General features: G+C 31.6%; 1 protein-coding gene across 1 annotated transcript; it reads right to left on the bottom strand.

Moving 5' to 3' along the window:
* Positions 1–878: 878 nt before the first annotated feature.
* LOC129881685 (probable glutathione S-transferase) lies at positions 879–3,427 on the bottom strand. The gene is made up of 2 exons (XM_055955806.1): positions 3,043–3,427; positions 879–1,357 (listed from the first exon to the last, which is right to left on the bottom strand). Exons 1-2 carry the CDS (start codon positions 3,352–3,354, stop codon positions 992–994), a joined length of 678 nt encoding a protein of 225 aa, XP_055811781.1. The 5' UTR covers positions 3,355–3,427; the 3' UTR covers positions 879–991.
* Positions 3,428–17,588: the final 14,161 nt, after the last annotated feature.

Here is a 17,588-nt window from a genome sequence, read left to right as displayed (position 1 = left end):
CTCTTGTAAAAGGAACAACTACTAAAGAGGACACTCAAACTACAATATTTTTTTTGATGTATAACTCTCTTTGTATTTTTACTCTTTTTTTTTGGGATGATTTAAATGAGAGCGAAATGCCCTCTATTTATAGGAATCAAAAACGCGTAAAGAAATTTTTTTACGCATTGCAATTTCCTCTTTTCTGCCAACGCATTTGCAATGTCAAACATTTGTCAAAGAAAGAGACTACAAAAGTAATAAAGAGAGACAACCTTTGTCAAAGAAAAGACTGCCTTTATGACTTTCTTTCAGATGCAAGTCTTGGGAAGTCAGTCGACTTACTTTAGGATTATTTTTTGGGATGTTAGAGAAGAAACAAACAATTTAAAGAAAAATAATTTAAATACATAACTTATTTTATGTATTTTTTAAAAAAATTTAATTGAAAAAATTACAAAATTCTTACTCTCTCCTAATCTCGAATACATTGTTTTATGCGATGTCTCAATCGGATATATCATTTTATGTTATGTATCAAGATGTTTTGGGATGGATCCGTGAGATTCCATCAAATTTAAAGGATTTTATAGTTTGGAAAAAAATAAGAATATAATGTAATTAGTTTTTAAAACTAGGAATTTGTGTAATCTTCTCAAAATTTAAAGCATTCACAGATCCAAGGAAAAGAAATTCGAAGTATCTGCAAGGGAAAATATTCTCGACGGAACTGAGTAATTCCTGACGTTCCTGAATATATTCTTCCGTTAGCTTATTGTTATTAATACACGACTAATATTTAATTCTCTCATATATTAATGTTCAACTTCTTTTCATTTTCGTTATTAAAAAAATAATAGTTGGGCTATCTTTTTTGTGTTGGTTGAAAACAAAATGGATAATATTAAAGAGTAAATTTATATTTAGATGATAATATTGTTCATGAAGCTGATTCTATGAAATATAATGCCACGTGCCCAAGTTGTTTTTTTTAGCCAATACAGAAACATCCTCAACATTGCTCTGATGATGATGCAACAATCATTTCTCTACGACGTTTGAAATAATGTAGCATTGCATCCCTATCTGGAATATTTTCTTTGATTATAGGGACTTGCTTGAAATTGTTAATCCAAGATTGTAAGCGGGAAAAATTGTTTGGTTGGAAGACATTTACTCCAGCAGCTTCTTGTATGACTTCCAGCCAGAAAGCAATCCAGCCAAAGGCTATATCAGTTAATCCAATTGTATCCCCACTAAAAAACTTTTTATCTCCAAGACCCTGCTCCTCTATAATTTTTAGCACTTTCTTGGCATTTTCAGTCGCCTTGGCTTGCTCTTCTCCAATCTTGTGAAATATTTGAAAAATTTCTGAGTTCTACATTAAAACAATAAAATGTTATTACTTTGTACTTTCTCCTCTACCTAGACCTATTAAATTTACTATTATCCATCAACTTAAATTTTTAATCAGACAATTCAACATAATATAAGATTATAAGTTTGATTAATCTTATGACATCCCTCAACGAAAAACCTATTGTCCTTGGCTCAAGAGAATAATTAGGCCTACACATCATGAGGTTATGTTGTAGATCGATAATATATATATATATACCTAAAGTATTAAGAGTCTAAGTTTCATATCTAAATTATCACTTATTAATTTGAGAAACACACATCTTTCTTTTATTCTATTTTTATCATGGTTTGTACTACACTCTCTCTTTCATTTAAAAAATAATTGTCACATTACATTCTACATGGACAAAATACTACATCTTAACAAAAATTAAATTAAATTATTATAATTAATTAAAATTAAAGTATTACTATCTCCCATTCAAAAAAATTATAAAATAAAATATAAAATATTTTTCTTACCTCACTCCACCACTTTCTCTCACCATAACCCCCCTCCCCCCAACCCTTCCACCTCATTTTTTTAACTTTATTTTTATTGATTAAATTTCTTTTATAATTTTTTAAAAAAAGATTCTTACTTCATCCCCCTACCCCTTCAAATAATAATTTAAATATTTTCATTTTTTATATAAAAAAAATTTTCTACCCCGACCTATCTAACCCTCCGCTTTCAATTTTTTTCTCATTGTGTTTATATATATATATATATATATATATGATTTTAGGAAAATATTTTTTTTACTTTTCACAAGACTTTTCTTAAAATAAAGTTTTAATTTATGTTATATTCGCTACGCAAGAAGGAAAAAATATATCCCTAAAAATATATGTACATATCTAACACAAAATAAGAAAAATATAAAAAATATATATAAATTAAGAGCGGAAGGTTAGATGTGGTGGGTATAATTTTATTTTTTAAAAAAATAAAAATAATAACATTTTTTAGGATGGAGGGGGAGGGGGAAGTATGCATTTTTTAAAAATATTTTATAAAAGAAATCTAAAAAATAAAAAAAAATAAAAAGATGGGGATTGTAGGGGAGGTGGTGGAGTGAGTGAGCAAAATATTTTAAGTTTTATTTTAAAAAAATTTATTTCTTTTATAAAAAATAATTTCTTTTTTGGGATAGAAATACTTTAATCTTTAACTTTTAATTAATATTAATAGTTTATCTAATATTTGTGAAGGTGGAATATTTTATCCATGTGGAATACCATGTGGCAAGATTTTTTCAAAAAATAGAGAGAGTGTATTATATACACCAACCACTGAGGTGTGTTTGTCAAACTAATAAGTGATAGTTTAGGTATGAAACTCACAATTCAAATAGTTTAGGTATAAAACTAAAAAAAAAGAAGATAATTTGAATGTGTTTTTGACACTTAGCTCTAAACTAAAAATGTAATTCGTTAATGGTTAAAATCTTAGATGATGTAATTTATATGATTCAACACATGCCAACAACAACTACATCTCAATACCAACCAATTGTTATCTGTCTATCAAAAATTAAGCTCTTGCTTGTCCTATATTAGAAAAACTTAGTTTCTCCATCATGATAAGTTGTCTATATTTTCTACTGACATATAAATGATCTCTAACTAGACCTAAAGTAAACGTGACAAAATAATTACCTTATCTTCTCCGAACTTGATCCAGAATCTAGCCAAAGACTTTTCATAAGGATCCTTGGGGAACAATGGATTTTGGGGCCATGTCTCTTCGATGTATTCAAGAATGATTGTAGATTCAACTATTGGTTTTCCAGCATGTACAAGAACTGGGATCATCTTATAGACTGGGTTATATGTTAAAAGATGATGGCTTTTCTTACAAAGATCTTCTTCTATGTATTCATAACTGATATTCTTGTGTTTCAAAGCCCAAATGATCCTGTAACTAAAGGGACTTGGGAAAGCTCCCAACAATTTTACTTGCTCTTCCATTTTTCCCCTAATAAGTTGTCATTGTTTGGCAAATTTCAAGACTTTGAGATTTCCACCAAATGCCAATTATTAATGAGCTAAATAATTGTTGTACCAATTTGAATGGTTAAGCTTCTACTTATAAAAATGAGACACGTGGAGTCAAAGGATAGAAATTCCGACTTAAATAATCATATTTTGATGGCTACTTAGTGTTTATCCCATCTCAAATCAAGTCCTAATTATCTTATTTAGTTATATAGTAACAGTCCATTAATTTTTGCCTTTTTTATTCTGTGAATCATCTCTTCAATTTTTTATTTTTAAATTGCATCCGTTCCATTAATTACAGCTCACGAGTTGACATATATTTCATATTCTAACTATTAATTGTTTCATTTTCGTATACGAGCAATCATCATTTAAGTAAGTCCCGTAAATGGTCAGTCATATTTTTGTTTACTTTTAGGACTATAATAACTATCACTATTTTTCTTAAAATATATTTAACTAATAAAAATTCCTTCTCTCCCAATTGAATGTCATGCCACATTAAACTTTTTTTTTCAATAATATATTTATCAACACATTTAACACAAGCAGATTTTAGATCCGATAAGAAAATAATATAAAAAACACAACAAAATTTTAACCTACTTCAACAGACTTTAAATACTTTCCAGTAAAAATCTAAATCAGGTTATTTATAAAAAGAGAAAAAACATAAATTAGCATGTATCGAATTTTTAAAATGACATCTTAACTAGCGTGCATCCTATTAATCTCCTAAATAATTTTGGATTCATATTATTACATCAGTTTTTGACCAGTCCCAAATTCTAAAAAACAAACATCATCACGCACCAATTATTGCGTGACACGTGTTAATTTAATTTTAAATAATTTTTTTATTTTAAGGTTTTCTTTTTTTTCTCTAACTTATTTTTTTACTTTAATTTTAAATTTACTTTAAATTCCACTACACCTCCCATCCCCACCCCACCCCAACCCCATGTTCACGCTGACCCCCTCCCCCTATTTTCTTTCTTTCTTTCTTCCTTCTTCTTCATATCCCACCCCCACCCCCTACTCCTCCCACATTTTCTGTCTTTTTGTTTTCCTTTAGCCATCTTCCTTTCTTCTCCGTGAATTTTTATTTTTATTTTAAGAAAATCATACTATTTCTAGATTATGTTGAGTTATTAATAACAAAGCTAATTATTGTTTTAAGAAAATTCAAAATTTTGAAGATATCATTAATTAATTTATCTACTTTTTACATAACTTCAAAATTAAAAATGATAATTCTGAAAAAATCAATGAATTCCTAAAAATTGAAAAAAGCTTTATTGAAATTCGTATAGAAAGTTAAATGATACTTCCTAATCATTTTGAAATTTTATGGGTTTATCAAATTGTTCGAAATGTTAAAAAAAAATATTTAGATAAAGTTTTAAAATTGAAGAGATTTAAACTAATAGTAGTAAAAAAAGAAGGGTGGAGTTGTCGTAAAAATGATGAAATTAAAAGTGGAAAGTTTTAATGAAGATGACAATGAATTTTTGAAGAAGAAAGAAAAAAAACATAATAATAATAAAAAAATAATAAGAAAAATAGAAGAGATTTAAACTAATAGTAGTAAAAGAAGAAGGGTGGAGTTGTCGTAAAAATGATGAAATTAAAAGTGGGGAGTTTTAATGAAGATGACAATGAATTTTTGAAGAAGAAAGAAAAAGAAAACATAATAATAATAAAAAAAAAAAATAAGAAAAACAGAAGAGATTTAAACTAATAGCAGTAAAAGAAGAAGGATGGAGTTATCGTAAAAATGATGAAATTAAAAGTGGGGAGTTTTAATGAAGATGACAATGAATTTTTGAAGAAGAAAGAAAAAGAAAACATAATAATAATAAATAAAAAAATAAGAAAAACAAGAAAATATATTTTATAACAAAATACTTGTAAAAATAAAATATATTAATTATTTTAGGCTGCTCACACTCTTTAAGAGAGTGCATACATTCTCTATGCAGGTAGATGTAAAATGATGTAATAATATCAGTTCAAAATTATTTAAAGAGATAATAGGACATGACCCACATAACTAAGATATCTTTTTGAAAATTCGTGATAATTTTAGGTATCATTTTATGTCTTTTCTTTTTATAAAATTCATGTATCATTTATAGAAACTTGAACGAACATCTTACTGCTCCAATGGTCTGTTGTGTTGTCTCTCTATTTGTGGTTCGTACGTTCAAACTATTTTCCACGACTTGTATCTCCAATCTCCCCCGTCAAATTCTAATTTTGTCATAGATTTTAGGTTAGTAATTCATTTTGTAGAGAAATTTTATTAGAGTTCTTCTCGTTATAAAATATTAACTGATTTTACATAAAATTCTAGAGTTTCTATAATATCTCATCTTAAAAATTTTGAAATGGATAGAAATCAGCTATACAAACCCCTTTTTTTTCACTCACTAATTTCTTTTTTCTTCTAAATTAGAGCTAAATTTAAATTTTCTCAAAAATTTATTCAATTTTTTCTAGTTTTTCAATAAAGAAAAAGAAGGGGGGAAACGGCAGAGAAAAGTGAAAGAGAAAATATAATTAGAAAAGTAGAACAAAAGAAAAAAGGTTTACAAATGAAGAACAAAGGGGAGAAGAAAGGTTTTAAAGGAATTAAATGGATAATAATAAATAAAAAAATAATAATAGTTATCTCGTTATAATTGTTATACATGTCATGTGAACAAAATTCTATGAACAAATTAAACTCTAAATTGTTATAAATGTATTGAATCAGTGGATTGTCCATTTACCTAATACATGAACTACTTACATTTTATGTATACATATTCTCTACGTTCTATGGATTATTTTAGATAAGTATGTATCTATTTATTACATTTAACATGATTTTTGTAGTGATTTCTCAACCTATAAATAGGACTGAACTCATTGGTGATCCATTAAAATTAGTATTAATTTTCACTTAGACACCTTAACTAGGTTTTGTTCATTTAATTTTAGACATCTCATGTCATGCCCTGTTATATCATTTTGACACATTTTTGACAATCACATAAAATTACAAAATATGAATAATTCACTCGCGGGTGACGTAGCATATTTAACTAATAAAAGGAGGACATGTTTCAGTTTGCTCACAAAACAATAAAAAAATAATTACAAGGAGAAGAACGAAAAACTATTTAAACTCATTTAAGAAAAATCAAAAATAAAAGAAAAAAGTCATTTTCTAGAAAATTCATTTCAATCAACAGGCACTCCTTCTTACCAGAAAAAATAGAGCTTCGCCAAAAAATATTATGAGACTCAAACCTGATTGTTTCAATGACTTTTCATATTTCTTTTTAGAGATAATAATTTTAATTTTAGATAAAATATATTTTTGTGGAAGAGAGGAAGGGAGAGAGAAAGTAAGGCTGGCAACGGACCAGACCACTGGAAACTATCAGATCGATTTTACCTGATTCAAAACAGGAACCGATTCCGTTAACCCGATCCAATTACTGAAATCTGGTCTACCGGTACATTTTCAAGGTTTTGATCCAGTCCTATATATAACAGGTTGGAATCGAATTGGACCGGTACCGGAACCGGATAATTATCAAATTTTTTAAAAATATTTAAAATGTTATTTAAATATTTATTAATAACTCATTAAACATTATAAGTCGTAACTTAGTAGTATATTGTTACAAAAAGTTTGTAATTTTCATAAAACTTTCAATTTGAAGCTTGTAACTTGTAAGAATTGTAATTTAAGTAAAGTTTAAACTTTAAAGTTTAAGTTTAAAGTTTAAATAATAAAAACTAATGACAATAGAAACTTTAAATTTAATTTTGTAGTAGGCTAATGTTAAAAAAATTGTTGAAAATTAAATTTTATAATGAGTTGTACACTTGCATTAAATAAAAGAATATTTTAAAAGAAAATCAACGCGAATAGCCGTTTATTTATTCAAATAAATAAAATTATACAATTACAAATACTAGAAAGAGTACCTAATCTACACAGCCACCTTCTAGGAAGGGTTCTATTTCAACTAGATCTTGAATATTATACTAATATCTGTAATTTTCAAAATATTATTTTCTTAACTTTTCTATCATTTCCTGGGAAACATTATCTGGAACTTGTGTTTGTCGTTCTTCCTCTATTGCTTCCATGCCATCATCACTGTTTCCTCCAAGTATTTCATCTATTTCGGCTTCTACTTGACTGGATAATTTTGGTAGTCCATAATTTCATCTTTCAGCATTAATCCAATCTCTAAACAACATCGATATTTCTAAAATATCTTTTGCTAATAAATATTGATGTTCTCCAATTTGAAATCTCACCGCGTTGAAAGCTTGCTCTGAAGCTACCGATGATATTTGAATCGCTAGCACATCTTGAACAACTCTAGCAAGGTTTGAAAATTATTCTCCACGACCACTACTGTAATAGTTGAGGTTATCCATGCTCATCCCTGATCTTTTCCGATCCCTAATTAATATATTCATTAAAATCATTATCATTAGAAGTTTCAAGATCAAGATAATCATCCATCATATCATCTATATTATCTTTTTTAGGTCTACGAGATGGAGGTGCAACTGGTGGAACATTTATTTCCATGGCTCTATATGTATATATAGTTTTTTAGCTTTTGTTATTATGCTACTTTTACAATCTTCAACACTTGGAATTTCATCAAGTTGAATTTTTAAATTAGCATAAATTTTTTCAACCATTTTTTCAACACCTTATAATTTGTAAGATGGATTAAATAAAGTTGTAGTCAAATAAATTTGAGGAATAGGAAAAAATATTTTTTGAATTTTTCAATCATAAAATCAATTGATTCTCTAAACTTATCTTTACTTTTATATTTTACAAATTGGGATGAAGTAACACAAATATTTACTAAAACAGAAGAAATAGTTGGATAATATTGACCAGAAATAATATTTTTAGCCGTAATGATCTCTTATGTCGTTTTGAGTACTAGAGCTTCTTATTTCATAAAAAACCTCATCCCATAAATTTTTAATGGGTATTTTGGACTATTCAATAACTATGATTATTTAGTTGAGGGTTAAATTTTGATATATAACTAATTTAATTAATGGGCTAAAGTGATAATTTATTTAACACCCTATACCACTTATTCCATATTTAGTAAAATAATTTAGGGGTATTTTTCACTTTTAGTACATAATTAGTTGGGGAAAAAAATAAAAAGAAGAAGAGAAGGGTTTGGGAAGAACTTACCTGCGGCAGACGAAGAGAACACAACTATTTCTTCAGGTAAAAATGAATTGAAGCTCCAACCCTTAAATTTTGCTTGAATGTGTAACACCCCAAAAAAAAAATCCGCCAAGACTTGAACCACTCTTCATATGCGTATAGACTCGAACTGAATGACTTTTAATTTTATATATGAGTTAAGATCAATTCCTAAGTATTTGAAGAGTATTAGATGTAGTTTAGGGTCATAAGGGATCTCTAAAACCAAGTCAAGCCCAAAGTATTTCTATCGACTAAGTTTTCGTATGAGACCATAGAAGGTTCAACTTCAAACAACCATATCTTCTAAAATTAATGAACTGGGTGGCCTATGACCTATTAAATTAAATATATTTGATTCTTCTTTCCAACTCCACCAAGATTGTAATTTTTGGAGTTCGGAGTCAAAAGTTATGAGCATTTTACTATAGACTATCACTGCAGTTATTTCAGGCCTAGCGCTGGAGTGGCGCCGGCACCACTATAGCGCCCGAAACTACCTGCAGTAGTTTTTCCTTTGGCGCGGCGCGCCACTATAGCGCTTGCAGGGTTTTGAACTCATTTTTTAGTTTTTTCTTGAGAAAGGGCATTTCAGACTTTTTCCCACCTATCCCAAATATAACCCTAGCCATTTTGGGACTAAAAATCAGTTCTTCATAATATCCAAAAAGGGTTTTCTCCTCATATTAGGCATAGAAGACTTGGAGAGAAGAAACTAGAGAGAAGAAGAGCTAGGTTTCAAGCCATGCCTTCAAGTCTTGATTTTCGGTGAGATGATCTTTATTCCGGGTATGTAAGGCTACTCACAATGTTGGATTGATTTCATCCACGTGCCCTACATCTCCATTTATTCGAGTTGAGTTGAGTTTTGAGGTTCCATGAGTTGAGTTCTTGAGTTATCTAAAATTTCTATCTAGTTTTGTATATAAATTCATATGTATTAATGATGTTCTTGAGTTGAGTTTTGTTGAGAGTATGGATACATGTATTCATTCACATGAAATCAAGATGAGATTTTATTTTTGTTGTAATTTGTCTTGAGGTTGAGATTGATGGTTTTTATGTATAATAAATAAAAATATCGCTTTTAATGTGAGATGAGCCATTTTTATGAGTTGAGTTTGATGAAATTGAACATAGAGTTAAATGGAGATTTTGGAGCAAGATGTTTGATGATGATGTAAATGATGTCTAATTTGTTTTTTAAAAAAAGGTAAAATGATTGACGAAGAGGTAATGTTGATGATGATACTTGAGATGGAGTGGATTGGAGACTAATGTGTCTACATGAAATGATTTGCATAATTCGATTTGATTGTAGTTTTATGAGCATTTTGAGTATAAATAACTGTTTGTGAAGGAATTTTAAAAATAATTTGTGAACGTTTTTGTATAAATTATTTATGCACCATTTTGAGTTTAAAGAATGATTATTTTCATCTTTGATTTTAGAAAGAGTTTAAGCATGAATTGAGTTTGAGAAGTCTCTTAATTATTATTTTTAGCATGAGTATTTTGAGTGTAAGCGAGTTGAATATTTTTACATTAAAACGTCTATTTTGAGATTGAGTTGAGGAGTAAAATTATGTTTTAAATGCATCTAATATTTACTGCATTCATTGAGTTGAGATTGTATCAAGTATTTTTAAGTCAGACTTGTACTAAAAAGAAAAAGTCATACGATGCAGACGCAACGCTAAAATTTAAAAAAAAGAGTTTGATGATTGAGATGAGTTGATTTTGAAAGAAGGTCCAATGAGACCAGATTGATTAAGTTTTGAAAAGAGTCCAATAAGACTAAATGAGTTGATTTGAAACTAAGTTTAAAGATACTAAATGAGTATTTTGAGTATTTTACTCACTTGATAGATATGAGCATATTGAGTCTTGGGAGAGTATTGAGCTCCAAATTGGGTAAGAGTATAGTCCATACTCGAATCCCATGAACTACGTAGCCAACATAGAAAGGGATTGGACTGTTAAAGTCGGATGTTTTCCTACTTCATTGTCCTGAAATGATAGGACTTGATTGATTGATGGATCCACAATTAGTTGATTCGTTCATACCCTAACAAAGTATTGAACGGATGTGAAAACAACGCCAGCTTATTATACATCACTGGCTCATAGATGATGTTTGTTGGTTAGAGAAACACCTAAATTGAGTGGATTGTGCATGATATGATTGGTTTGATTGAGATTGTAGATGATTGAGTCGAATTGTAAAATATTGCTAAATTCTAATTTGAATATCTATTGAGTTGAGTCCTTTGACTTTATTGTCGAGTTGATTATATATAAATAATTGGATTGGATTGGATGGTATGTGATTGGATTGTATAAGATTGGATTGGATTGAATTGGATTAGATTGTATATGATTAGATTGGATGGAATTGTAAATGATTGGATTCGATTGAATTGGATTGTATATGATTGGATTGGATTATATATGATTGGATTGGATTGTATATGATTGGATTGGATTGGATTATATATGATGGATTGGATCGAATTGTAAATAATTGGATTGAATCGAATTGTAAATGATTGGATTGAATTGAATTGTATATGATTGGATTCGATTGTATATGATTGGTCTCTATCTAAACTGTGTTCTTACTTTAGACTTATGACACCTTGATTGAATCTCCCTTATCTTTCTGTCTTGAGATATTTGAACCGATATTATTCTATCTTGATGCATGTTTCATTCTGCCATATTACATACTCGTACATTCCACATATTGACGTCTATTTGGACCTGCATCATTTTATGATGTAGAGACAGGTTTAAGAGATCATCAATAGGCGCACCGTTGAGGATCTATTCATACTTAGCTTATTGGTGAGTCCTCCCCTACATTCGAAGGATACCACTATTGTTATTCTTTCATCGAGTTTAGTCTTTTCATTCTGATTTGAGGTAGTCATGAACCTGTCATTGACACCTATTAGATAGTAGTGATATCGGCTTCATAGACTAGATAGTGATGGGTTGATTGAGTATTTTATTTTCTTGAATTGTTCTTGTCATACTATTTAACGACATAGATTGGAGTTTGATTTATTGGTCCATGGACTTTCTTCCTTGAGCTAGATTATTGATTAGAATTGCCCACTTAATTACCTCTTTATTTTAAGTTTTCCGCTGATTGAATGAATGAACGGATGTGTGATCAGGTCAAGTGGTTCGCTTGGAAGCCAGTAATGATTTCTGAGTTCCGGCCACATCTAGGGTATCTTTCCAGGGCGTGACAGAATGTTATAATATCATACATACTATATTTTAATTGAAAGGGATTGATTTCTTTTTTATGGTTGTTGTTCGTGATTTTGTTATAAGAAACAGTGCCACCCATTTGTAGGAAAATTAGGAGTAATGACTACCTTATCAATTGTGGGTTGGAGGAGAATATTGCAAAATTTAAGTGTGCAAATTTTGTTATTGTAGTGTTATTTTTTGTTTAAACTTTGGTGTTAATTCTTGTTTGACTTAGGAGATCATGATGTTTTGGTGGTTAGTTAAATAATTAAAGGGAAAAGATGAGTAATGATGGTAGAGTAAGAAATTAATGATAGGCATTATTTGATATATATAAATGGAATAGTTTTGTGAATTGGTTAAGTTGCAACTTGTGTTCGGCAGTACATACTACTTCGTAAACTAGTGAATTTGTTTGTCTTTTAATATATTTGGTTATCAAAGTTTGTTTCAAGTTTAATATATTGAGATAGATAATTAAATATTAGGTGTATAGTATTATATGATAATCATTAGAATTATGTTATTTGTAGAAATTAATACTTAACCCTAGACTTGAGATTTAAGAAATTGATTATAGTAATATGGGTGTCTACAGACTCGTTTGCTAACGAATATTGTATACTTCTTAGATTAAAAATGTTCTGTGGCATTGAAAAAAGGAAGAACATAGGTAAATTAGCTTGCTTGACTTTGATTCTTCGATTGAGTTAGGTTATGGTTTATTCTATGTCATAGAGAGATTCTTAATAGAGATTGATAGTCGTTGAGTAATATTGTGAAACTTTCTATGCATTTAATTATTGTAGTTTGGATGGTTGATATGTTATTGTGATTGGTTTGCAATCCATGACCGTAAAATACATAATCTTGAACTTGCCCAATCAAAAGTGATGCATTGAATAAAGAAGTCTTGATGAAATATCATTAATTAAGTGGAATGTGATAATAAAGAATGATGAATTAATTATATTATGGGATCGGGTGTCATGAGCCGACACGATATATTTGGATCGAGTGTTACGAGCCAAAATAATATTATTGGATCGGGTGTCACATTCCGGCACAGTAATATTAAAGGAAAGTAAATTAAATGACTTAATACCACCCTATCTCAAATAACTTATTTCCCAAAAGACCATGGTGTAGAGGCCTGAGTCCTCATGTATACTCTTGATATTGTTAACTGATTACGTAATTATTTTATTGTGTTGTTACTTGATCTTGATATTGTTGTTTGCCACCCGTTAAGTGTTGTGGTTGATTTCCTACTATTTCTTTAAGCATATTAATTTATATTTCGAGTAAGCCGATGATACCTACTCAGTACATGTTGCCCTGTACTGACCCCTACTTGTATTTTTCTTTATTTTATTTTGTGGAATGCAGCGAGTGTATCCTCGACTTCAATTCGCCATTAACTTTAGCTAGTATCTGGTATATCAGATTCCAGGGTGAGCTATCCTCCTATATCGTGTTGGGTTCTCTTGGTCATGGCATGATATCCTTCGTTTTTTAACACAGACTATTCTATTTATCTATTTTGGTATTTGATACTCTCAGACTTAATATTTTGAGGTTAGATGTCCTTGATATAATGTATTTCAGATTTTGGGGAACGTTATGTAATAGACTTTAGTGGCTTTTGTTATTTGTTACTTTCATAAACTTGAGCTTCCACATTATTGTCGTATTTTATGAGCTCAACAGCTAATATAAGTAGCAGTTTATAGTGTTGGCTTACCCACTTACAATGTTAAGTGTGGATGCCACTCATGCCCCATTTTGGTTCGTGATAAACTTGGTATCAGAGCCTTAGGTTCGATGATCTCATCACACAAGGACAAATGTAGTAGAGTTTTGCTAACTATACGAGGATGCCTTTACTTTTCTTCGAGAGGCTACAAAAAACTCCATTCCTTCTTTCTTTCGTGCTATTACTTGAATCCAATTGGTATCTAACCTTCTTCACTTTATTTTCGCAGTTGGTTAGAATTAGAGCAACAACATCACCTGATCCAGCCGTTGGGGCTATATCTAGAGGGGGAGTAGCAAAGAGAGGTAGTGGTAGAGGTTGGGGAAAGTAGCCCACCATAGACTGAGGTTAGGCATCTATGCCAGCCAGGGATAGAGCAGCGACCCTCCACTGGCTGATAAGGTAGCTAGAAAGGATGTTGAGATGGAAGATGAGCAGGTTCATGAGAAAGAAGCACCACCCTAGCTTACTACATAGGTGATCCACCAGGTTCTCACCTATCTCAATGGTTATCCGATCAGGGACACGCCCCCCAATAGCTCATATTCTGAAAGTACACCATGCAACTGATGTGGTTCCCCGCAAAAATGCATCTTCGGGAACAAGCATGTTTCCTTGATTGACTATAGGGCCGGTAATGAATAGTGACAAGCATGATCTCTTTGTTAAGTTCTTGAAGTTGAAACCCCTAGTCTTCCGGTGTACTGAATTTGAGGAAGCATATGATTTATTATTGATTGTCATAAGTTGCTTCATAAGATGGATATAATAGAGCGATTTGGTGTTGAGTTTGTGACATACCAGTTTCAAAGAGACACCAAAATATAGTGGCGGTCTCATGTTGAGTGCCGACCAGTAGAGGCACCACCTATGACTTGGGAAGCTTTTTCTGAATTTTTCATGGAGAATTATATTCCCCGGATCTTGAGGGACAAGAGGAGAGATAAGTTCTTAAATCTAGAGCAGGAAAGGATGTCTGTTGCAGCCTATAAGGCCAAGTTTCATGCCTTAACTAGATATGCTACTCAGTTTTACTTCAGTCTAGAAGAGAGAATTCGCCTCTTTGTGAAGGGATTGAAGTCAGATTTATAGATTCCAACTTTACAGGTAGCTGCATTAGAAAAATATTTTTAGGAAGTGGTTGATTTTGTGATAGAGGTAGAAGGGGTGAAGTCAGATGACTTTGCTAATGCGACAACGTTCAATAAATTTCATAAGGGAGGTGAATTTAGTCGTTCTTACTCCAGAGGGCAGAGTTCTGAGGGTTATTCGGCCTGTCCTATTTAGTCTTCATTATAGGTTTCAGATAAAGGTTCGTCACAGACTAGCCAACCCTTTTCTAATTTTAGAGGTTATCTTCAGTATTCTTCGTCTTCAGAGTTGACCCCAAGACTTATCACGAATGTGGTGAGCTTGGATATATCATGAAATATTATCTGAGGTAGAGTCAGGCATGGTATGATCAGGGTTATAAAGTCCCCGTAGCTAGAAGTAGAGGCAGCTACGGTAGGGCCGTCATTTTAGAGGACGTGGTGGCCTAGGTCTTGGTCGTCGCCAGTCCGTTCAGGTGGTGGGAAGTTCGAAACTATTAGAGTACAACCCAACTGGGGAAATGGTCAGATGGGCGACAAAGACCATTGTTATGCTTTCCCCCGGAGGTCAAAGGCAGAGGCATCTGATGATGTTATTGCATGTACTCTTCTAGTCTACGATTGCATTGCTTCAGTATTTTTTGATCTTGGATCCACTTTTTCTTATGTATCATCCATATTTGCTGATGAACTTAATTTACATTTTGACTTACTTGACATACCTATTCATGTTTCTACTTCTGCTAGTGAGTCTTTGCTAGTTGAGAAGGTGTATAGGTCCTTCCTTGTGACATTTGTGGGGAGCAGAACTTATGTAGATTTGATTATTCTTAAGATGATTGACTTTGATGTAACCCTGGGTTTGACTTGGTTCTCTCTAAGTTTTGCCCTCTTAGATTGCAATGCTAAGACTGTGACCTTGGCCAAGCCTGGGATGGATCAACTAGTGTAAGAGAGTGACTATTTTTCCCCCAAGTCGGATTATATTTAAGAGGTTGGTGAGTAAGGATTGTTTAGCCTTCCTAGCACATCTTAGAGATAATAGTTCTAAAGTTCCTTCGATTGAGTCTGTTTCGATAGTGCATGAGTTTATGGATATTTTTCCCACAGATCTGCCTGGTATGCCACCGGATAGGGATATTGATTTTTGTATTGACCTGGAGTTAGGTACTCGCCCTATTTCCATTCCACCTTATAGAATGGCCTCGAATGAGTTGAGGGAGTTGAAGGCCCAACCTTAGTAGTTGTTGGGGAAAGGTTTTATTAGATCGAGTGCCTATCATTGGGGTGCTCCAATTTTATTTATGAAGAAGATAGATGGTAATCTTCGTATGTATATAGATTACAGGCAATTGAATAAGGTGACTATTGAAAATATATATCCCTTTTCTTGCATTGATGACTTATTCAATCAGTTGCAGGGTACTTGTGTCTTCTCCAAAATTGATTTGACGTCTAGTTACCATTACTTAATAATACGGGCGCAGATGTGTCGAAGACTGCTTTCTAAACTAGGTATGGGCACTATGAATTCTTAGTAATGTCTTTTGGGCTTACAAATATTCTTGCTGCTTTCATGAGCCTGATGAACGAAATCTTTAAGCCATATCTGGATCTCTTTGTTATTTTATTTATTAATGATATATTGATCTGCTCAAAGAGCAGAAAGGAAGCATGAAGAGCATCTGAAAATTATTTTGGGATAGTTAAGAGAGAAAAGGGTTTATGTAAAATTCTCCAAGTGTGAGTTCTGGCTCGATTCAGTGTCTTTCTTAGGGCACAGAGTTTCTAAAGATAGAGTGATAGTATATCCCTAGAAGATTGAAGCAGTGAAAAGTTGGGCAAGGTCCACTAATATCTCAGAGGTAAGAAGCTTTGTTGGTTTAACTAGTTACTACCGTCGATTCTTCAAGGGATTTGCTTCCATTGCTTCTTATTTTACCAACTTGACCAAGCATAATGTTCCATTTATATGGTCAAATGAGTGTGAAGAGAGTTTTTTTAAACTCAAGACCCTGTTGACTACTACACTAATTCTTGTCTTGCCAACAGAAGTTAAGAATTTCATTGTTAATTGTGATGTATTTTATTTTGATTTAGGTGCAGTGCTAATGCATGAGAAGAATGTAATCGCCTATGATTCAAGGCAATTAAAGGTGCATGAATGTAACTATCCCACTCATGATTTGGAGTTGGTTGTGGGTGTATTTGCATTGAAGCAGTAGAGGCATTATCTATATGAAATCAAGTGTGAAGTGTATACATATCATTGCAGTTTACAACATGTGTTCACTTAAGGAGACTTGAATTTGAAGCAGATGAGATGGATGGAATTATTGAAAGATTATGATATAACTATTCTTTATCATTCGAGAAAAGCTAATGTGGTGGCTGATGTCTTGAGCAGCAAAATAGGGAGCATGGGAGTTTATCTCATTTACAGGTTTCTAGATGCCCATGGTCTGGAGAGGTTGAAACTCTAGCTAATGTCTTTATAAGGCTAAAAATAACTGAGAAAGGAGGATTCTTGGCCTATTTAGAGGCAATATCTTCTTTCCTTGACAAGATTAAAGAAATGCATTTTGATGAGAAACTGAGACGGATTCGTGATATGGTCTTGCAGGGAGAGGCCAAGGAGGCAGTGATTGATGAGGAAGGTGTCCTAAGGATTAAGGGGTAGGTATGTGTGCCCCGTGTTAATGATTTAATTCAGATTATTCTTATAGAGGCTCATACTTCGAGGTACTCTATACATCCTGATGTAACCAAAATGTATCGTGATCTGAAACAATATTATTGGTGAAGTAGAATGAAGTGTGACATTGTTGATTTTGTTGTC

Source organism: Solanum dulcamara, chromosome 3 (genome assembly GCF_947179165.1).
Source record: "Solanum dulcamara chromosome 3, daSolDulc1.2, whole genome shotgun sequence".
NCBI lineage: Eukaryota > Viridiplantae > Streptophyta > Magnoliopsida > Solanales > Solanaceae > Solanum > Solanum dulcamara.
This window is presented reverse-complemented; position numbering and strand designations above follow the sequence as displayed.

Excerpts from the sequence above, each read along its gene's own strand:
- LOC129881685 (XM_055955806.1), bottom strand. The coding sequence starts at position 3,354 with ATGGAAGAGCAAGTAAAATTGTTGGGAGCTTTCCCAAGTCCCTTTAGT. Across the intron at positions 1,358-3,042 it reads TCAAGTTCGGAGAAGATAAG|AACTCAGAAATTTTTCAAAT; the intron begins GTAATTATTTTG and ends GTTTTAATGTAG.